Consider the following 22,535-nt stretch of genomic DNA (forward strand, 5'->3'; position numbering starts at 1 on the left):
TTAAAACAACCAAATTATATTTCCCAGCAAGCCCATAGCATGCCGGAATTCCAGCTCTCTTATCTCATTCATCTGATTTACCGTCGCTGAAGAGACTCGACCAACTCTCAGTATTTTAGGAATGCTGATGGCACTAAAAATAGAAAGTTACCAGGTCCACTCAGTCTCACATACATTATACGGTTAACAGACAGACAGTCTTGTCTGTTTGTTAATGACTTAATCCTGACTTAAAACACAAAATTACTTTAAAAAAAAAAAGTAGCCTTTAAAGAAATTGAGCTCTAAAAATAAAAAAAAACAGCAATCATTTCCCTGCTCTTAGAATAATTTTTATTTATTTCACTTTACAAACAGATCTCCACCATAGCTCTTGATTACTTAAATCTTTATTCAAATACAATCTGACAGTTTCATTTGTGATAGTTGGCTTAGTGTGTGACAGGGGAGGTCAGACGCTGTCTAACCATTTCAAGCAACAACAGCAACAAAACTTCTCACAAAAGGCTCTCCTTTTGCAAAACTGTAGCATCAGATGAAAATGGCAATAATTTTAAAAAAGTAATTAAACCAGTAATGGCAGCCATGATCACACAGTTTTGGCATCTGTTTTCAGAGTGGAGATAAACTTGTTGACACTGCAGCTATTTATTTGGAGTTATGTCACCACTGACTCATACAAGTTGCTGACAAAGTCCTCTTGCCGACTGAGGATGACACTGTCACTATGGCATGACCTGGTAAGGATGTGAGCTGGAATGAGTGGGGAGACTGTGAACGTGTTTCCTCAGTAGGCACACATACATTAATGGTTTTGGAATGATGGCAGGGGTAAATAGATCATGTGGTCTTTATTATGAAGAAACTTTGAAGGCCTGCTACAAATAGGCAGTATTTGGACTTCAAGACAAAAAACCAAAGGGCAAGATGAGTGTGGCATGGGGGGCAGGCTACCCATTTGGTAACATTCAGATGGCACCAGGTGCACTGATGTGTCCAGTGATATTGGTTTAAGTCAGTGTTTCTCAGTTACGGTCCTCAGGCCCCCCTGCCCTGCATGTTTTGTAGGCAACCGTACCTTAACACACCTAAATGATTTAAAGGGCTCATTAACAGGCTGCAAAGAACTTGATAAGGAAGTTAAAAAATCTGACTCAGGTGCTTTGGAGGAGCATCATGTCAAAAACATGCGGGGGGGGGGGTCAACTGCCTTTGGGCCTCTGGGTGTTTTGATAGCAGAATAAGGCAGGTGCAAAATAACAAAAGGGAAACACTGCTCTCTAGTGGGGATACAGCATATGAACACATTGACAAGGGGCATTTAAGGGCTTTGGTGCTCACAAATACAAGAAAAATGCACAGAAGAAATAAAGCATTTGTTTGTTTGTTTTTTTGTTTTTGATAATAAAAAAAAAAAAATCATCTACAGATGCAACATCCATAAGTTAATATACAACAAATAGTATCTGTGAAGAGCTCAACTACAAAACTGACTCACAGTGGGACACGCGTTGACAAACCTCTAAGTATTCTTGCTGGATTAATGTATCCCCCAACAGCAAGAACTATAATACTGATTGCTGCTTACTACAGCATTTGACGCTTCTGAGTACAATACCATATTTGGTAATATCACATCAGAGCCCTAAGCATTTAGTGTATAATCTGAACCTGGATCAGTTTTACTGTCACAAAATTTAAACATGCATGACACTCAGTGCTAGAAGTCACTCTGATATGCTGTTCAGCTTTTTAGTGATCAGGTGAAGCAATTGTGAATCTACAAATCACACATTTGTGTACCAGCGTCTTCATGACGACAACTGTTCACAGATCATCTTGGCTACTGTACATCAGTAGGTGCACCCTCCAAAAGTCTGTGTAGTTTAACAATGTTATAAAAGGGGAAGTGGAAATTCTCCTTAGGGGATTCTTCAGCCTGACTTTCTGAACAGAGAGAAAATTGCCCAGAGATAAAGTCTTCATCTCAGCATATTTCTCTCCTCCCTTAAGGGAAGTGAACAGAGTGGGGAATCTTGGACAGTCAGCGATGAGGGATAAAACCCAAGAGCCACTGTGTGTAGTGTGTACTGTATTTAGACTGGGTGGGTAGGTAGAGGATAGAAAGCTATACTATATTCCTGGCTGTTCCTCAAAAAAATAATTTTAAAAAAACTAAAAAAAACTACTGAAGTCTGAGTCCCCATCGACCAGGTAACCCAAAACCTGGAGTGGGGAGTCAGCGTGGGATATGGGGAGAGGAACAATGTGGCTCTTTGTGTAAGCCGGGCAGAGAAAACAAACCGTTTCCCCTGGAAAGAGATCATGTTCAGGCTCCATCTGAGAAGACCACACAAGGCTGATCAGAGCTCTGTCTGCTGTGTGCAGAAAGGAGAGGAGGAGGAGAGGAAGAGCGCATCTGGGCAGCCACACTAACTTGTGCATACATATACCTTTAGGGTTCTGTCAGATAGGAAGAGGATTTGAGAATCTCCCCTTCTAGCGCTCACTGAACACTAGCACGAGCTCTTTGGTCCAAGAAAAAAAAAAATTGCATGACAGTAATGCATGTTCTTCTCCCTCGCTGGCGTGTGATGATTCGGCCATCTGGACTGCTTCCTGGGTTGGCACCCTGCTGGTCTACAGGCAGAGTAACACTCACTGGTGGGCTGTCAGGCTGAGGAGTTGACTGGAGGGTGTTAGCACTGGTGTTGTCCACAAGAGGGTGTGGCACTGATTCTGGCACTGCCATACAGCCTTAAACAGGGAGTCTGTTCATTTGGTGGAGAAGGAAGGAGTGCCAAAAAAATGGAAAGAGGGAGAGAGAAAGACTGGTGAGATGTTAGAGATTCTGGGGTGATTTTGTGCATTTTCCATTTCTATCATATCTTGTAACAAGTGCTCCTACTGTGGACTCTCGTCATTTAATCTGCCTATTCTACATAAACACAAAATGAAGTTTTTAGACATGTCAACACTTAGAAAGCTGTTGCACAGGACACAATCAAACTAGGAACATCTGGCCTCTTGTCTCTCTTGCACACTTACACAGACTTTTATTCAAGCACACATATTAAACACACACATAAGGGCCAAACCAGGGTTCTGTACTCCCTCTGTCCCATTGCGTTTTAGTTTCAAACGCTCAGCGAATACCCATGTGGTGGGATCAGATTACATGGGGCTATAAAATATCCCAAATAAAGGCAAGGAAAACTGAGATGAAAAAAAAAACAAAACAAAACAAGCCGTTTCCTGAGGTGAAATCCTCAAGTTGGCTGCTGAGCCTGTCAGAGTGGGAGAATTTTAGAAAACTTTTAGCAGTGGGTACAATGAAGCAGGACAGCAATGTTCAGCTTGGAGCACAGAGGTTGCAAGGTAAAGTCATTCACATACAGTAACCAGATCCCATTACACACAGCACAAGGCCATAAACCCGTCTGTTCGGCACAAGCAGCATGCTGCAATTTCATATGTATTGGTTACTACGGCAATGCATGAAAGCACAGAAATGACAAAGATTAAGGGGAGACAAAATGTTGTTGCTTTTAGGCATCAAATATCTTGGAAGCAAGATAAACTTTTCTATTGTTCTGTTTCTATCAACAGTCATCACTAAACACAATTATTAATATGACCTTTGGCCTTTGCAGGTTTAGAGTGGAATACGGCGAGAAAAAGCAGACTGGCTGAAATTTGAACCGTCACTGTAATATCAGCGGATTAATCTCAGCGCATACAGAAAAACGGAAACATGATCTTGTTATGATGAGATACCAGTGGGTGAGGATGGTGGGTGGTGCTGTGGAAATTTGGACTACCAGGCAAGTGAAATGAAGAGGGCCGTTGATTGGTCCAAAGTAAGGAGGCTTTCCTGCCGCATTCTAACAACATCTGCTTGGCAGCAGAAAGTAGTGGTGAGTGAAGAAAAAGAAAAGCACTGAAAAGAGAGGAGAGTGCAAACTTATACGTGGGGAGAGACGAGCCAAAACCAGAACAGGGTGTCGTTATGACACATGTAATCGGATCGCTCTGATTCTGCCCCAGTGTTTTCTATTAAAACACCAGAGCTCTATCACAGCTGAGGGTTGCCTCTCATATTAACAGCGCCTTGTAGTCTGCCTGACAATCACCTCTGTCTCTTTACAGCAACCTCAGAAAGATGTCAGAGTGAACTGTAAAACTGAGACTGGAGCTGTCTCTTCGTCTGACTGTCATTTTGGACTGGCTATCTCATAACCAGAAGGTCAGCAGCAGCAGTGTTCAGTGGAGGAACAATGAACACTACCTTTTCATGCTCTGCAAACTCCTCCTGATGCGAGACCTACTCAGTTAAAATGTCAAATTCTTTCCTTCTATCTTAATCAGATTCATAGACTTTGGCAAATCTGAGCTTGCTAAACAGGCAACCATGCAAACAAGGTATTGTGACTGTCAGGTTGTGGTGGAGTGATCACTTTCAAAGTGACTCTCACTGGTTGTGCCCTCCACCTCCTTCCCTTGTTGTAACGTTAGAGCACTGAGGAGTGCCAGGTTACTGGGATTCTCTCTGTTTGGCGCCATGCTGTTTAGTGACCATGCACATACTGTCAGACCTGTGATTAAGCCAACCCTGTGCATGTGTGAATGTGTGTATGAGCAAATTTTCCAGTGCCTGGTTAACCTGCTTTTAAAAAATATTTAAGGTTTTTAATTTCACCGATGCAGAATATCACAGTTGGTTTATGCAAATAAAAAATGTAGGTAACTTTGTGGATTCTGTCCTTACAGTCTCTGCCGAGGTAAGAGCAAGAAACAAAGTAGGTATGATCCTTCTAAGAATGTGCAATTCAAACATACGAGCTACTCAAAGCAGCATTATCTATATAGCTTCTGTCATATTTCAGCAGAAATACTCACCTTCACCCTCTATTTATTCTGATCTCGGATTCTTAAGCACCGCCTCTTCAGAGCTGGCTCCATGTCTCCGGCACTGGGCATATTAGGAGGACTTCGTAGGCTACCCTTGTCCCTAAGTTTGGGCAAGAGCAGCGGGGTGGTGGTCCCACCTGTCTTTGGCGCTGTGGGCAGGGCATAGGCATGGTCCTCATCAGGAACATGGGAGTCCTCTCCTCCATCCCCAACTACGGTTAAGGGCCCTTCTATCTGATTAATGGGGCCCTCAACTGGGCTGACAACAGAACACTTGTTCTCTTTGACAGCTTCTAGCTCACTAAGTGCAGGGTCATGGGGCGGTGCTGGTAATCTCTGTGGAAGGGAAGAGTCCATATTGGCAGGCATTGGTGATGAGGACACCCCATTTTGACCATGGTCCTGAGAAGTCAGGGTAGAGGACTTGACATCATGTAAAAGGCTGTTCCCTGTGGGGCTAGGTGGGGTGCGACAGGATGAACTGTGTGGGTCCTGCAGCTGGTAGATGGTTTCATGTGAAGGTGACTGGGGAAGGGAAGGGGTGGGTCTAATGATGTCGTGAAGCCCTGATCTTTTAACCTGCCCAGGTCCTGACTCCCCTAGCCCTGACATCTCCATCGTTCCATTGGCACTGGGTTCCAACTTTACTGGGGTCCTCTGGAGAACCCTTTGGATTACTTGTCGCTCTGTTTGATGCTGCTTATAGTCTGTCAGTCCCTCTGAACCTGCAGCAGAGCAGGGCGATTCATTGTACTGTGCTCTAGGAGAGGATGCTCCACTCTGAGGTGTGGATGCGGGGGATAGAAACGGCCTTTCCGATTTAACCCAATCCACGTCCCTCAGGTTGGGCTCACTTGGTGAAAGAAGGCTTTGAGAAAAGGTTCCACCTAATTTGTTGGCCAGCCATCTGTTGTCTCCTTCAGAAATAACTGGTGATATGGGTTTATTTGCTCTGATTCTGTTCCTGTCTACCCCCTCTGGCACAGGCTGGATAACCCCACTGTGACTGGGATGTTCTATGGATGTTTTCGGAGGGACTGGAACAGGAATGGGAATGGGGATGGGGACAGGCAGGGGAACAATGATGGGATAAGGCACCAAGACTGTGGGCTGGGGCAGAAGAGGGCTAAAAGAGGGAATACCAAAGTTAATTATGGGAGGCATTGGGACAGGGCCTCTTGGCATCATGTTCAAAGGAGGGGAATGCAAGCTAGGGAAGTAGGCTCCTGGGAAGGGATGGATCAGTCCAGGTGGGTTCATCGAAGTAGAGGTGGGCGGCTGCATGTGAGGAGAGTGTGGAGGCCTATGGATAGGGCTGGAAGGAGGGCCTGGGTGTCTAGGAGGGTTGGCAAGGGGGCTTTTAAGGCCCTGAGCATGTAGAGGAGGCCTGATGAAAGGTATAGGGATCTGAGCTACTGGCTTTTGTTCCAGAGGTGGGCGAGAATGAGGAGGGATAGGAAGGGGAGCAGAATGGGATGACACCTCTACAGTAGGGGGAGGTGGAGGTGGCTGGATGGATCTCTCCAAGGTCCTCAGTCCTGAGACAGGGACTTTGGAAGAGGAGGAAGCCTCTGACGGAGAAACTGATGCAGATTCTGCTGATCCATGAATTAGTGAAGATCCTTTTGGTGAGAGGTTTCTGTTGCGTGCTTCCCCTGTACCACTGCTGCTTGTCCAAGACTCGGGAGTGAGCAGTTTTTGCCCAACAACACTGCCATCCACCCTCCCATCCTGGCTGGCTCTGTTTGGGCTGGAACTGGTGCTGGTGAGAGCTGCACGGGCTTCTCTGTAGAAAACATCCATCTTGTACTGGTTCAAACACTTAGTGCTGCAGAACTGAAGCCGTTCCTCACCCGATCCAAAATCCAGGTATTCTTTAGTGTGGCGTACATGCTTGCACCAATCACATACCTGTGGCACAGGGGAGAGAGACTGTGGGGGGTCAGACCTCTGCTTGTTAAACCTTGTAATTTCATAGCATGCTCATATCAATACTTCACAGTGGAAAACAAAAGATACACTGATAGTGTCTTCTTACTCTGACACTGGTGTTTATCTTTAACACCAGTCTGGGCGAGTCCTCTGGATGAGGGTGCTGAGGGGATCTCTCACTGTGGAGGTCTTCATCTCTGGCCTGACAGGGGAAAAACCACAGTGTGACAAAACTGACACACCACTAAAAGGCAGACTGAGTTAATTCTCCAATGCTTCACTGGAATCATGCTGTGGTCATAAAGCCAAATTTGACACTCTTACATAACAAGACAAAATATGGTTTAAAATTGATTGCGTTGTCATGATGGAGCTTAAACTTTATGTATGGCACCAAACCTTAAAGGTCAACAAAGCAAGGAGGGAAACATGGGTTTAGTAACAGATATAATTCTACAACCAAGTTGGAAGACAATGCAACTGATGTATTGTCATATCGTCAATGCCCCTGCCAGTATTAATATAGGAAATTCCTCATGATTCATGTAAGCTGATCGGCTGTGGATCTAAGTGCTGCCCCATCTCCATGACCCAATAAGTCGTGTTGAGTTACGAAACATGAGGCAGCTGAAGGTAAGGTATGCACTGAAAGTGGACACCTCACCCCAGGCCTCCTGGCCTTCCTCTCAGACAAGCAGCAACAAGCCAACAGAAATGCCTTTCTCCCCACCTTCAAAAAACTAAAGGGCTTGTTGCATGCAGTCTACTCAACCTTCTTTTGTCTCTGTTGTTGTGTGAATAAATCCACCACAGTATAAACACTGAGAGTGAAAGGCTATAGCAGCTTGTCATCCTGCGCCTCTAACGGTGGTATATTCATCGTAATTGAAGTGAAAAATCATGACCATGTCCATCAGAGTGTTTCATCCTAGTTGCAGCTTTTCTGTCCTCCAGACTAAAGCCAGTTAATGGCCAGATCCTTCTGCATTAACGTGAAACTGATACTAGGTGTCCTGTAAAAAGTTTGACCTTCCTCCCCACTTTCCTCAAGTGGATCCTCCATACTAACTAGGAACTGTGTTCTTCGAGTTCCCTCCCTTTTTAAATTCCTGTAAATGAATCCATCACTTAGGACCCCACAAGATCATAGGTATCTCCTTCTGAAGGTCTGCTTACCTACAAAGAAACCACCTGATGCTTGGCGTCCTGTGTACAGACAGCAGGGGTGGAAAAATAGAATAAAAAAATAAAATATTGTGATTTTTTTTGCTTCAGTTTTAAAAATGATTTTGTTAAAAAATCTTCTTTTTTTTTTTCAAATAAATGAAAATAATCCACTGTAAACTTTTTGTCGTTTTTATTGTTTTTATTGATCTTTTTACTTGTCTTCTTGGGCATTATAGCAGCAGAATGATGATCTGTCAACTTTGTTGTTTTTTCCTAATTGAAATCAAGAAAAATGATGAGCAAAAAAAAGTTTTATACGTATTTTTTTTGTTTTTAATCTACAAAAATCAGCAATATGGAAGAATTGTAAGAATCGCAATTTAAATTGAATCAGCACCCAAAAAAATCAGAATCGAATTGAATCGGGATAAAAGCATATTGTCATAGCCCTAATAGACAGTGACACTGCAAGTGCAAAGTGGGCATAAACTTCACTTTTATGCATCTTTGCATGTGTGGGCTCATGCTTGAGTCTAAAAATCTACATAATCATTGAAAAGCGAAACTATAAAAGAATAAGTTCCCAAAATGTTGCATATTATCTGCATTCATCCTCCCTACTAACCTTGTTGCGTTTGAAGTAGGCCCGTCTGCAGGCAGCGAAGCACTTCTCACTGCAGAAGCTCTTGAGCTCTGAGCCCATACACAGCGAGTAGCGTTTTACACCTTCCTTCTGACACCAAACACACACTATCTGCACATTCTGCACATCTTCCACTGCAGAGAAAAAAGCAGAAAAAAAAAGCAACAAAAATCAATCAGTCAATACAAAAAGTATTAAATGGTACATGGGCCATTTTTATATCGCACTTTTCTAGTCATAAGTTGAACACACAAAAGGTTTTTATGCTACATGTCGCATTCACCCATTCACAAACACATTCAAACAGTCTTCCAACACACATTCATACCCCATAGTCACATCAGGAGGCAACGTAAGGTTCAATGTCTTGCCTAAGGACACTTGAGCATGTTGTCCTGTCAGTATAATGTAGTATTAGTGTACATCTTAGTGCCAGGGATCCATAGTTTTGTGTTTAGAAAAGCGTAGGACTAACTATAAAGCAGCTTAACTCCATTAGGACTTGACATGAGTCAGCTGAATAACTTCAGCATGTTGAAGAATCACTAGTTCTTGGTCGACAGCTGGAGGTACTCCAGACTTCCTGTGTGATGTATCCAACAGCGGTTAATTAAAGAAGTCTTGGGGTGATATTCTCACAGGGGGTTTAGATCCTGCTGCATCTCTGTTTTAACTTTCTGTCAGCTCCAAGCAGTTCTGCTGCATGAAGTGGTAAATGGACACTGACATTTTGTTTTGACTCAATACTCCAGCACAGTGAAATAAAACTATTACTGACACTGATCTAATCAGTCTCATGTAAGTTTTTTTTAATTTTTTTTATCCATCCTAGGTGAGTCCTGACAGATCTGTGGCCCCTCCCTATTGTATAAACATTAGTTGCAATGTGGAGCACTTTTGGCACTGAGAAGGTAACAATTTCTTCACTGCTCAGTAAAACACAACTATTGATGGCTTAAAATTAAAGGATGCAATAAAGGAAGTGATTTATTGTCATACCATGTATTCACCTGTTTGCTAAAAAGCACAATCAAAACAAGTGGAAATACATAACAAGACGAGGCTGTAAAGCAACCTTAGCTTGTTCAGTTTCTCTTACGTGACCTTTATTATGCTGCTTAGTCTGGTATTGCTATGGCAACATAATCTGCAAATTAATTCATCTCAGATTGTTATGAAAGAGCAATAAAAAATAAGAAGAAGACTTCAGATATCTGTGTATTTCAGGCATTTTGCCATTATTTAACATAATAATTCCATGTGGAGGGATTCCCAAAAGGACACTAAACTAAACTTAAATGATTAACACCGTGCAACAAGAGGACAAGCACACATGTCACATAATTGCAGCACCTCCTTACTTTCTCCAGAGCTTCTATTACTGCTCAGGAACCCTTTAGGAAAAAGTTGAAACTAATACCTGTTCCATCACCCGCAGCTGGCCTTACACCCCGAGCTCTTAGCACATACAGTAAATAGAATTCCAATCATGGATTATCAGTGCTTATGTGAATCCGAGGGAACCAATGGTGTAACCAAAATCGTATTTTAGTACGTAGACTTTGCAGCTATCATATTTATATCTCTTAAATGCTACTGAAACTTCCTACCTGCTGATGGCTTTATGAGGGGGACAATGACAGGAGCACTCTTGTGCTCCTTGGGGACGGTCAGAGATGAACTTGTCGAAGAAGAGGAAGGTGAAGAAGAAGGGACACTGAAGGATTCTCTCTCGCCACTTTTCATTGCCATAACTGAGTGGCTGACTTTGGTGTCCAGGCTTTTGGGTTTTGGCAAGGAGTTTTCTGAAAGACATGAACAAATTGCAACTCTAGCCAGGCTTTGTCGAGTAACAGAATAACATAAAAACCACAGCTTGGTTTACATGATACTATAATAACTTTTGTACAAACAACAGATGCATCTGAATGAATGAAACTTGAGATGCTGCAAACATATGTCAGACATAGTATATGTCTCCTAATTTAAGCAGTGACTCAATGTCTGCTCCCAAAACCTGCAGAACCTGTTAATGTAAGTAGTCAACACCTGCCCTCACCTTTTAGCACAGACACATGCTGACGCCTCTCTCTGTAGTTTCTGATCTCGTTGGCCTCAGACTCTCTGAGGTCCACCTTGTCATACCCGTACCATCCCAGTAGCTCGTTCATGGTGCTTTCTGCAAAAGTCTGCAGGAGTAAACAGGGACAACAAATGAAAATTCTAAGTAAAGCCTGTTTTCAAATGGGAAATTGTGTGCGTGCATCTTATGGTTTTTATTGGAACGCTTTAATCCTATGTTAAACATAATCAGACCTTCCTACGCTGAATCAATGTAAGGGATTCTTTCTCAGGCCCAGCCCTTTGGAGAAATGAATAGGGGCACAGTGGAGTACAGTATGGCTCTTTTTCCATGATGTATTCAAGTTGTTTACTCTCACTAAATCTGAGACGGGAAGGTTTAAAACCTAACACCAGTGTGAAATCTATGAATCATCCTTTGTTTATCTCTTTTAATTGGAAAAAACGAGGGGAAAAAAAGAAAACTGTTCAGCACAGATGGGACGTGTGGTCTCAGTTTTTTTTTTGTTTTTTTTTATTACGAACAGATGAAAAAAACAACACAAAGGTCTCTCTCTTTATCCACCCACCTCTCTGTGGCTTTAGAGGAACCGGATTGGAGGAGAAATGTGATCCAGAACAGGCAGAAATCAGAGCGGGACACCCTACACCACAGCGAGGTCCCACGGTTCTCGGAAATGCCCCACTCCTCTCTCCTCTTGTCTTTCTAATGTCCACCACTCTTTCCCTTTCTCCAGCTTTCGCTGTCCCTCCTCTTGCTTCTTCTTTTTCTCCACCACCTCCCATCTTCCCCATCTTCCCCTCCATCCCAGCACCTTCCAGCTCTGACACCCGACACAGTGCTGCCTCTCAGGTTTCACCCTTTTCCAGCACAGCCAGTCTGCTGTGGTGGTGGTGTTGTAGTGCTGTAGTACTGACTGCACATTCTTTCCCCTGCTTTCCTCACTCCGACCTCTGCTCTGCACTAGGGCCTCAAAGAAATGGATCTCTCCCTTGCTTGCTCACTTTCTGCTCTGTGTGTGTGTGTGTGTCTGGGAGAGTGTGTGGGTGAGTGCAAGCACTGGTATCATATCCAGCTAAATATGCCTAACGATGATTAAAGTCAAGTATCCGGTGTCTGGTGCTGTGCTCAGGTCTGATGTGGAAGGAGTGGGACCGAATGTGGTGTTGAAATAGATGTATTACAGAGACAACACTGGGACAGACCTCAGCTGAACTAGAATCCCTTTTTTTTTCTGCCTTCCCGTCTGCCTTTCTTTCACTGTTTGTCCTTTGCTTTTACATCATTTGATTCATTTCGAAGGGGCACAATTTGGGGATTTCACTCTGCAATTTAAGTATTGTTTGTTCCAGCTTACAGCAATTTTTGGTGTTGTGTTATTCCTAAGAAGGACTACACTTATAGCAACTTTCCTCCTGTATGACCATGTGTCACTTTTGTCTTTTTTTTTCTCCTCAAAGAAAGAATTTATTTCCCTCACCCACCCCTCCACTTCCCACAATGTTGTTTTTGTTTCTTTTTGGCAGTTTAGACAAACATCTGCTTTGTGAGAGTGACAAGCCATATCCCAAACCACGGAGAGAGTTGCAGCCAAAGGCAACAAACTTGGGCCGACCCTGAGATTCAGCCCAGGCAGGCTTACATCAAGCAGGGATAGCGTTTCACATGTTTTGATTAAAATTAGTTAAGATGTAACACTACACCTCCCCTGGATATCAAACGCTACAATCCAAACCACTTACGCTAAAAAAAAAAAAAAAAAAAAAAAAAAGAGCACATTTCCTCTCTCACGAAAAGGCCAGAATCTCCCACTAGAAAACTGCTTGTCTTTTTAGATTTCTTTGCTTCAGTTTGAAGGATCCTCAAATATCCTTTACCAGCACAGTCGAGCTTCTCAAATAGCCAGCGACCAAACCCAAACAAAGCAGACAATCTCGGGGATTAGTTTCCATGCAAAATGCTCATAATGATGGGAGGGAGTTGTGTCTGTTACTGTGATTTAACTTATTATTACCTGTGCTCTTGCTGCCTTTTAACACTGGGAATAAATGAGAGATTCTCAGCACAAATGTCTTTAGCAAACAGTTTTCTGTGTTTTCTTGCCAGAAGCTTGAATTCATTTAGATGTTTGCCTTCTTTAAAACTGCTGTAATCAAGCCTTTACTTAAAAAGCAATCTCTGGATCCAGAGGTGATAGCAAATTATAGACCTATATCTAACCTCCTGTTTATGTCCAAAATTCTGGAGAAAATAGTTTCAGCTCAGCTACATGCCCACCTAAGCAGAAATAATTTATGCGAGGAGTTTCAGTCAGGATTTAGAGCTCATTATAGTACTGAGACAGCATTGGTGAAAGTTACTAATGACCTTCTTATGGCCTCAGACAAAGGACTTGTGTCCGTACTTATCTTGCTTGATCTTAGTGCTGCATTTGATACAGTCCATCATAACATTCTGTTACAAAGACTAGAACAGGTGATTGGAATTACAGGTACAGCGTTAAGCTGGTTTAAATCATATTTATCTGATAGACTTCAGTTTGTTCATGTAAATGAAAAGTCCTCCTCCCAAACTACAGTAAGTCATGGAGTTCCTCAAGGTTCTGTACTTGGACCAATACTCTTCACGCTATATATGCTCCCTTTAGGCAAAATTATTAGACAGCATGGAATAAACTTTCATTGTTATGCAGATGATACTCAACTATACCTATCCTTTAAACCAGATGAAACAAATCAGCCCAATAGGCTACAAAATTGTCTCATAGACATAAAGACTTGGATGTCTAGAAATTTTCTCCTCTTAAACTCAGATAAGACTGAAGTAATTCTCGTTGGATCTGAAAAACTCTAAAGCTAAATTTTCCGGTTTTGTAATGAACCTGGATGGCATTACTTTAGCTTCCAGTGCTACAGTGAGAAACCTTGGAGTAATATTTGACCCTGACCTGTCCTTTGGCCCACATATTAAGCAGGTTACTAAAACAGCCTTCTTTCATTTACGTAATATAGCCAAAATTAGGGACATTCTGTCTCGGAGTGATGCAGAAAAACTGGTTCACGCTTTTGTTACTTCGAGACTAGATTACTGTAACTCTCTAGTACTGGGCTGTCCTAAATATGCCCTGAAAAGCCTTCAGCTGATCCAGAATTATGCAGCCAGAGTCCTGACCAGAACCAGGAGGAGAGATCATATTTCTCCAGTTTTAGCCTCTCTTCATTGGCTGCCTGTTGAATCTAGAATAGAATTTAAAATCCTTCTCCTTACATATAAAGCCCTCCACAACCAGGCACCACTATATATCAAAGACCTCATTGTTCCTTATATACCAAGTAGAGTACTTCGTTCGCAGACTGCAGGCTTACTTGTGGTTCCTAGAGTCTCAAAGAGCCGAGCAGGAGGCAGAGCCTTTGGTTATCAGGCCCCTCTCTTATGGAATAAGCTCCCAGTTAGTGTTAGGGAAGCAGACACCCTCCCCACCTTTAAGACTAGGCTGAAGACTTATCTTTTTGATAAGTCCTACAGCTAGGGATGGTTAGCATCCCTTAGTTATGCTGCTATAGGTTTAGACTGCTGAGGGACATTTCCTGATACACTGAGCTTCTTTCTTTTTCTCTTTATCTCTTTCTTTTACCCCCCCCCCCCATAACAGTGTTGCATCATTAACATGTATGTCTCCTGTCTCAGCAGGTCTCCCTGGCTGGGAGTAGCAGTTCCTGTTGTCTGTTGTCTTTCTGTCCTCTTCCCCCCACACAGCAGAGGCAGATGGCTGCCTGTCCTGAGCCGGGTTCTGCCGGAGGTTTCCTTCCTGTTAAAAGGGAGTTTTTTCCTTCCCACTGTCGCCAGTGTGCTTGCTCAGGATGGGAGATTGAGTTGGACTCAACTCAATCTGTTGGTTTCCTTATATAGGCTGTTATGAATTGGCCTTCATTATGTTTTCCCCTCTGTCTGTAAAGCGTCTTGAGATGGCATTGCCGTGATTTGACGCTATATAAATAAAGTTTAAAAAAAAAAAAAAAAAAAAAAAAAAAAAAACTGTGACACAACTTTTGAGGTTTTCTAGAGTAGAGGCGAAGCAGGTTATTTGAAGAAAATAAATGTCCCCATCTCTTTCTCGTGAGCCTCTGTGGTGCTGCAAGTGAGCGCACCGCGGGAAGAGGGGAAGAAGTGACGCACATCTGGATCTCCGCTGGACATTACAGAGTGCGCGTCCGGCCACAGCTGGCCTAACATGGCGTCACCAGAAGGCAAATGTTTCTTAAGTTAAATACTAACAGCTGGACCTAACAAATGTCCTGTATCTGGTGGAACATTTTTCATTTGGATTTACAATTACTCGTTGTTTTGTTTTGCTTTTTGACTCAGTTGTTTTCCAAAAGGTGGATAGTATGAGATGTGTTTCTAAACTAATGTGTTATCCTGATGAAGTTATTAGTTACATGGAAGACACAATGAGCGCATTCATTGTCAACAAGCGGGGTGTGTGTGTCGATTATTCCAAACACTATTGCGTCTCTCCGTGGAAAGACATTGCATGCGTAAAGGTGTTAAAGCGCGTTTCTCCAGTTAAAACCCAAACATGTCATTGTCACACCAACTTCCTCTCACCTTCATCTCCTGGTTGATCTCCCTCTTCACGGGGTGCGCTGGTTTCCTGCTGCGTTTATTTTCCGGGGGTCTGCCTTTCTCCATCTCTGGCATAGTCCTGGTCGGGCTGGATCCAATCCGGATCAGTGTTGAATGTCACTTGGAGTTGATTTAGCAGAGTCTCTCAGAGTGAAAGTTGTCACTCTCGGTGACAGCGGCTGTCATTCCTGGACGGCCGAGTCCCTCGTTTAGGGCACCATTCGTGTCCACTGAACATGCGTGTACTGTTCGCGCTTGAGGTCCGCCACTGAACAATCTTCACCCTCTCCTCTCCATCGCCGCCAAGCGTCTGCTGAAGACTAAGATACAAGTTCCTGTACGGCCTTTCAGAGTAAAGGCATCAAAGAGGAAACACGGCAAGAAAGACCAAATACACAACCAGACACATTATCAGTGGATCTTTCATCAAATCAAAGTTTATTTGTTTAGCACCTTTCATACAAGAAGCAGCTCAAAGTGCTTTACATTTATTAAAACAACAGTAAAACAAACAGATACATCATCATTCACACACACATACCGACACACTCCCAATCTCATGTTGCCTGATAAACTTCTAAAACAGTCTTCTGTCTCTTTAACCGACAATAATAATAAAAGAATAAACATAAAAGAGATCAAATCTGGCTTGGTAAACTGTGAGGATCCCCAGGATGTCATTTCCTGGCGCCCACCCATAGCCATAGGGTGCGTCACCACTGGAACAGCCACGACTCAGGTTTGGCCCCGATCCGTACTACAGCCAAATGGCTGTAATACAGGGGCCAACCTGTCAGAGGCCATCCCCATGGCAACGACCCGGCAAATCGAATAGGCAAGGTACCCAGCGTGGTGGATCCCCATGAGGAAAACACTGGAGTAACAGAACTTAAGATCAAACAAGACTAAGACCTACAAGAAAGCAGCTAAGAACACAAAATAAATAAATACATATTAAAAGTGAGCATAGTAATAAAATATTTAAGAAAGAAAGCAATAAAATCAGATAGAAATAAACAGAAAAAATAGAACAACAATAAGAACATCAACAATAAATAAATAATCTTTACATAGACTAAAAACCAGACAAGATCATCTAAAAGCTAAACTAAAAAGGTGGGTCTTGGGCCTGTTTTTAAAAACATCAATAGTCTCTGCACCCCTGAGGTTCTCTTTAAGCAATATCAGCAAAATGTATAAATAATTTAGACGGTCTGTGTCACATTTTGCCAGACAGGTAACTAGTTAAAATACTAACAGCTGGAATCAAGTGGTCTCAGGTCTGGCTGTGTAAAATAAATGTTTAGACAATCTGTACGTTTTCCCTGACAGCTAACTGGTTGCTGATCCTTTGAAAACTAAGTTTATTCAGTTCTTGTTTGATTTAACAACTTAACAGTTCTGCTTATAGCATATAGTTTAGTGATCACCAATGTTCTTCATTTGTAGAGATATGTATCTATTTTTTTCTGTTGTTTTAAAGAAAATATACTCTGGCCATCATAGAGATTATTTTAGGTTTGAATAACTCATTGCGGGAGAATATTGCAGGGAATATTGGCACATTTAGTGGTGTTGCTCACTCCACAGAAGCATGAGCCTTATAAGTTATAAGGGTGAGTAATCAGACTTTTTCGTAAGGTACAACACAACACCACAGAGGGATGACATAATCAATCACCAGCTCCTTACTGTGCTAAGTCTAGTGTAAATAACAGCAAATGGTTGGAATATTCTTCTTTTTATTATAATATCGAGGAAAACTCTTTAAAAATGATTTTATGTTGCACAATTTATTTTTACTTGTCTCTAACAAAGAAGTATTACTGAAACCTGTAAACTTGGATGTGTTTCCAAAAACTACACTTTTAATATGAAAGGCAAATCCCTCCACTTCCGGCTTCATTCGGGCGCATAGATAGGGCGGGTTCTGTGATTTGGTGTAACCCAACACCTGGCGCCCACCCTTCCCAAATCTCAACAGATACATTTCATAAGGAATGCTAAGACTGTGTTTTATCTAAGGGGACACAGTACAAACACTGTACGGACGCTCTTGTCTTAAAATAAAGAGATGGAAAGAGCGCGACGTTAGGAGCTTTCTCAGATGGCATCTGTTTGATCAGTGAGCGTGTGTTGGAGCTCGTGTGCGCCACTGCACTAAAAACACCTGAAAAGTCCGCATTTGGACAGAGCCGCCCTCATTTAAGGGCACAAGCCCGAGGGCAGGATTTACATGGGAGGCGTGCGCTCTTGTCTCGCTGTACGCAATCACTTTGAACACAAACATTTGTTATTATGGTTATTCTTGATGCAAGCGCAGGTACTTCACTACCAAATCATGTTCCTCTACTGGCGACGGAATAAGGAGACGATCCAATGGCATTCAGGAAGTTTTTGTTAGTGATTCATGCTGTCAGATGTAAGAATAAATAGATATATAAATAAAGAAACACCAAAAACTCACTTCTGGTGTGTTACTGTTAAAGCACCTCCATGAATTATTCTCTTGTAAATGTACCCTAAATGGGAATGTGACTTACTTTAATACACAACAGGCGGGAAACTAAGGCTGTTTCACTGTTCTGTTGTTGTTGTTGTTAGTTTTTCCCCCCCTGTTTTTTGTGTTTGTAAGTGTGTGTGTATGAGTGTGTGTGACCAGACTCCAGCTCACCCTGGTCTGTTCTGGCTGTAGAAATCCAGAGACCACGCTCGTGTAAACAGAAACCCGATCCACAGCGCAGGGCTTGGGTTTCGCCCCCTCGTAGACCCGCTGATGATACCTGATCCGTCCTGGCTTTGGGAACAGGGCTTATCTGATGCCTCACAAAAGGCCCCTCTCCTTCTCTCCATAACAGTGCACATCTGGTGGCTCTGCAGGGAGTGCTGTGTCTTCATGCTCCTCCGGGGCTGAACGCAGAAATAAGGACGTATCTCTATTTCCTCAGAATCCACTTGGTTACACAAATGACAGAAGACCAGAGTCAAGTCTTCAGATCTTCAGTTACAATCCGCAGCATCTGGACCAAATCACAAACATTGGCCACTTTGAGTAAGATTACTTGAATTACTGTAAGTCAAGTTTAATCATGTAAACAGGCACATAATTACATCCAACATCTTCTGCAATTTAGGAGATGTAAATGTTAGACTTTGTTTAGAGTGATACCGCACATAAAGTTCTGTACTTTCGTCGATAGAGGGCGATGTCTATCCGTTAGTAATGAATATAGTCTGTGACTTTCCCTGCATCAAATTACATATAAACATAGTCACTGTGATAAGGACTTCTGTGTTTCTAGCCATGGGGAGACCCAAAAAACACAGAAGTATTTTAATTGCAGTTTTCATTTTCAGTCGGTGGAATGACACTGAGGTGTGAGTGACAGATTTCTGGAAGTGGAGTTATGCAGCAACAAAATTGATTTGAGATAATGAAGTTCTGATCTTATAACATAAAGTGATCTGCTCGCAGCTAAAAATGTTTATTTGAGTAGATGTGTTCGGAATTAGTCACTAGAATTATCAGCTGCAGAAGCCAAGGGTAGGTGTTGGAGAAGACTGAAAACCTGCAGGACTGCAGTCTTCCTACAACAGAGCAGATTAGCCCTGTTTTAAAGGTTTGAAAGAAAAAAAAGTTTGCAGTTTTAAATAAAGAGTCGTTTTTAATTTGTTTAAGTGCCTGAAATGAGGTTTTATCTATTCTATGATTTTAATTGGTTATTTTTAATGTGGCTAGTTGAACTTTTTCCTCATCTCAACTAAAAATAACAAGAGTACAGTTAAAAAAAAATCAAATTTTCTTTAAACCAGATATAAAGAATACAAATGAACACAGACAATAGATTTTTTTTCATTAACTGATTTCAGGAAAGGGACGTACTTTTATCTGAGACACCAAGTGTGTGAAGCTCAGGCTGAAGTCGGTGATTGATTTATGGCCATTCACTTAACAGTGATCCTTCTTTTCTTTCTTTTTGGAACAAGGGTTAAAATTCTTCCTCACAGAATATGGAATAAAGTGCAATTCAGAAGTGATGTACTTGGGTTTTTTTTTTTTTTTGTAAAACAGCATTTTAATTTTTTTTTTTTTTTTGCTCCTCTAAGACAGCATTGTATTTTTGAACCACACATTTTCATTTAGAAAAAAAATAGCTATCGTGAATTTCAGATAACCATCCTTATTTATTTATTTATTTATTTTGTTAAAATGAACTGAAATCAAATGATTATGTTTAAAAATCTTTTTAACTTATTGCATCTAATAAAAGGAACTGCATTTTAACAGGACAATTCAATATCCATGTACATTTCTTTTGTCCCTTTTTTCTCCTATTAATCACTTCTGATTCTTTTAATATTACATATTTCAATACAGTATTGGCGTTTAAATAATTCAAGGTAATGATACATTCAGCATCATTCGCCTCAGTTTAAAATATTTAAAATATCAGATAAAGTCAGATAAACAAAACTTTTGTAAAGAAAAAAAACTCTTAAAGTATTTATCTAACTTTAATTTATAGCTCCATTAATTGTCTACCTAAACTTAAAGAATGTAAACACTTCTTCCAGTATACAACACGTTATTTTCCATATTTCTCAAAACTAAACGCTAGGTGTCGCTGTTGCTGCATCCATTTTGCCTGGTTCCTACTACTCAACAGGTTTCAACCTGTAACTTTTCAGTTTATTTACACGTATCGCTCATGCTAGTACGGTGAAATGTGACCAAACTGCTAAAAACAAATAAACATAAAAGAAACAAACAAACAAAAACGTCTATTTATATGTCAGTTATGTTAATTAGTAGCTTAATGCCACCAAAATCAATCTGGCAAGATGAAAATGGACAGCTTATAGTAATTGGTCAACTTAAATGGTGCAGATGTATTGGTAAAAAATGAAAAACTAAATAAAATAAATTGATATCAACAACTATTCCTGCTGCCAAATATAACATAGTATACTCAGGAACAGGACGGAGCATGCGCACAATATCAGCTTCCGAACGTTTTAAAAACTTGTTTCCAATTTTATACACCCCCCGTCTATCGATGAAAATATCTTTAATCAACAGGTAATGTCACATTATTTTTAATGACCGTCAAACATCATTTTCACCATCTACGGGAATCCGCGCTGACGTCATCGACCTGCAGCTCTTATAAATGCTGCGTCTGACGCGATGCTCACATTTCAGAGAAGCACCGTCTGTGAACATCACTCCCCATCGGGCCAAATTAGTTCTGCAGAAACTTAAAAACATGTTCAAAATGACGATCGTTCAGCTGGGAGTGGTTGTGTTTGCGATATGTCTATCAACACAGGTAAGAAGCCATGTTTCTTAAAACGCCATGTTTAGCTGTACAATTCATTTTGATAATTAGTGACAGGGGTTGGTTGTTAATTTAAGGGCGTGGGGAAGTTGTGTGTTTTTTTTTTTTGTTTTTTTTGTTTTAAACGAGTGAACTGTGTAAACTTGTTTTCGAACATCCGATTTTGTAGAAATGATTTTGTTTTTTTATTAGAAAAAATTAAGTGGAAGGCTACTCTAATGAATTAATGATTCAGGTGCTATGTATTGTCTATCCACCTGTGCAAAGGTGGAGGAAGAATCTAAAGTTTCTTTTTGGTGCAGTTTGCCAATTGCAGGTGTCGAATTTCGGAAAAAAAAAAAAAAAAAAAAAAAAAAATCTTGACATTGAGCAGCCAAATGGTCACATACTGTCAGAGCAAAAGACAAGTGAGACTTTGTAGTCTTATACTTAAGCTTATACTGAGTATTATTAAATGTTAGTTTGTCTTTTAGTCTACCCCAAATGTACTTTAGTTTTTTTTTTTTTTTTTTTTTTTTTTTTTTTTTTTAAATAAATTGAATTTTGAATTCCCTTAATCTCTGCATCCCTCCTTCAACAGGTGGTTTCGCAGAACAGCACAAACTCCACAGCAGGGGAAAACTCTAACGTCAGTGCTACCACCATGCCCACAGACACCTACAGCAGTTCGGCTAACTCCACCTCCCCCACCGGAGCAGGCGTCTCATTGCACGCTGGCACTTTCTCTGTCCTGATCCCTGTCATCATGGCAGCCTCTCTCCTGCAGCGCTCCTGTTGAACAGCTCCCCTCTCTGCCTCAATGCTCCACCACCACCCCCTCATTGTCCCACCCATTCCAGCCTCTTGTCTCTGTTGGAGACTACAAGACTAACATGGATGGACTCGACACCCTTAGTCCACCTAAATTAATGCTAAAATGTTGTCATTCCAAACCCTTCTTTCAATAAAAGATGGAGAGGGGGTGTTAATTTCTTTGGAGAACATCACCAAAGCCCCTCCCCTCCTCTTTTCCCCTCTACTTCAGGCCCTTGCAAGGACTCAGAAGGAATGGTGGTGCGTCCAGATTCCCTTTGGCTTGCGTTTCCACTGTCATGACATCACATATTGGAGATGCTCAGGGCTGTGGTTGTCATGTCTTGAAATGTGGATGACTTGAGTATACAAAGGTTCTTTATGTGGCTTCAGATCCACCTGGCAATCAATATATCAGAATGGTTTTTGTATGTTAAAGTGAAGTTTGACACATATCTGCTGTAGGAGGTTAACAAATGTGAGCTGGATATCTTTAGCTGTTTTCTTTTTTTTTTTTTTTTTTTTTTTTTTCTCCTCCCAGAATTTGGCTCTTTGGTCTTTAGAACTGTCTTTCGGCTGCATGTAGCAAAGAGTTGCCACACAACTTGTCAGTTTTGCCTTGTGATTTTTAGAGTTCTGGTCTTTAACAATGAGGGTGACACCTTTCTGCCTTCATCCATGGGTTAGATCCAGGAAATGACTGTAACCATTTGGGAAGGGTTATTTCTCCCTTTTATAGTTTATATTTTGTATAAATGGAAATGTACTGTTTGCGTAAGATAATGGAAAAATTATGTACAATAAATGGTGAAAACTCACTTGTGTGTATTGATTCTCAATTAGTCCAACTTAAGTTTTTGGGGTTTTTTTTCTCTTTCCCTCTACTCACTCAGCTTAAGTCATCCAATAGTGAAATGGTGACGTTATATATTCATCGAGCTGCCAGGCTGTCTAGACGGGCAGCAGCTGTCCTGCAGGCCAAAGATGGACTGTGCTTTTTCTGATGCTCCCACAATCATCTGGATTATTGCCAGATAAAGGG

General features: G+C 41.5%; 1 protein-coding gene across 2 annotated transcripts; it reads right to left on the minus strand.

Moving 5' to 3' along the window:
* Positions 1-351: 351 nt before the first annotated feature.
* On the minus strand, positions 352-15,638 carry LOC306767346 (sine oculis-binding protein homolog). Of its 2 annotated transcripts, none has more exons than XM_079255291.1 (7): positions 15,345-15,638; positions 10,713-10,842; positions 10,264-10,458; positions 8,636-8,787; positions 6,950-7,045; positions 4,900-6,822; positions 352-2,771 (listed from the first exon to the last, which is right to left on the minus strand). In XM_079255291.1, the coding sequence occupies exons 1-6, from the start codon at positions 15,435-15,437 to the stop codon at positions 4,909-4,911; spliced, it is 2,580 nt and encodes an 859-aa protein (XP_079111417.1). In that variant the 5' UTR covers positions 15,438-15,638; the 3' UTR covers positions 352-2,771; positions 4,900-4,908. The 2 variants fall into 2 exon arrangements, with proteins under 2 accessions (XP_079111417.1, XP_079111416.1); XM_079255290.1 differs by having other exon boundaries at positions 4,900-6,843.
* Between the last annotated feature and the right edge of the window lie 6,897 nt (positions 15,639-22,535).

Source organism: Telmatherina bonti, assembly GCF_933228915.1.
Source record: "Telmatherina bonti genome assembly, chromosome: 16".
NCBI classification, from domain to species: Eukaryota; Metazoa; Chordata; class Actinopteri; order Atheriniformes; family Telmatherinidae; genus Telmatherina; species Telmatherina bonti.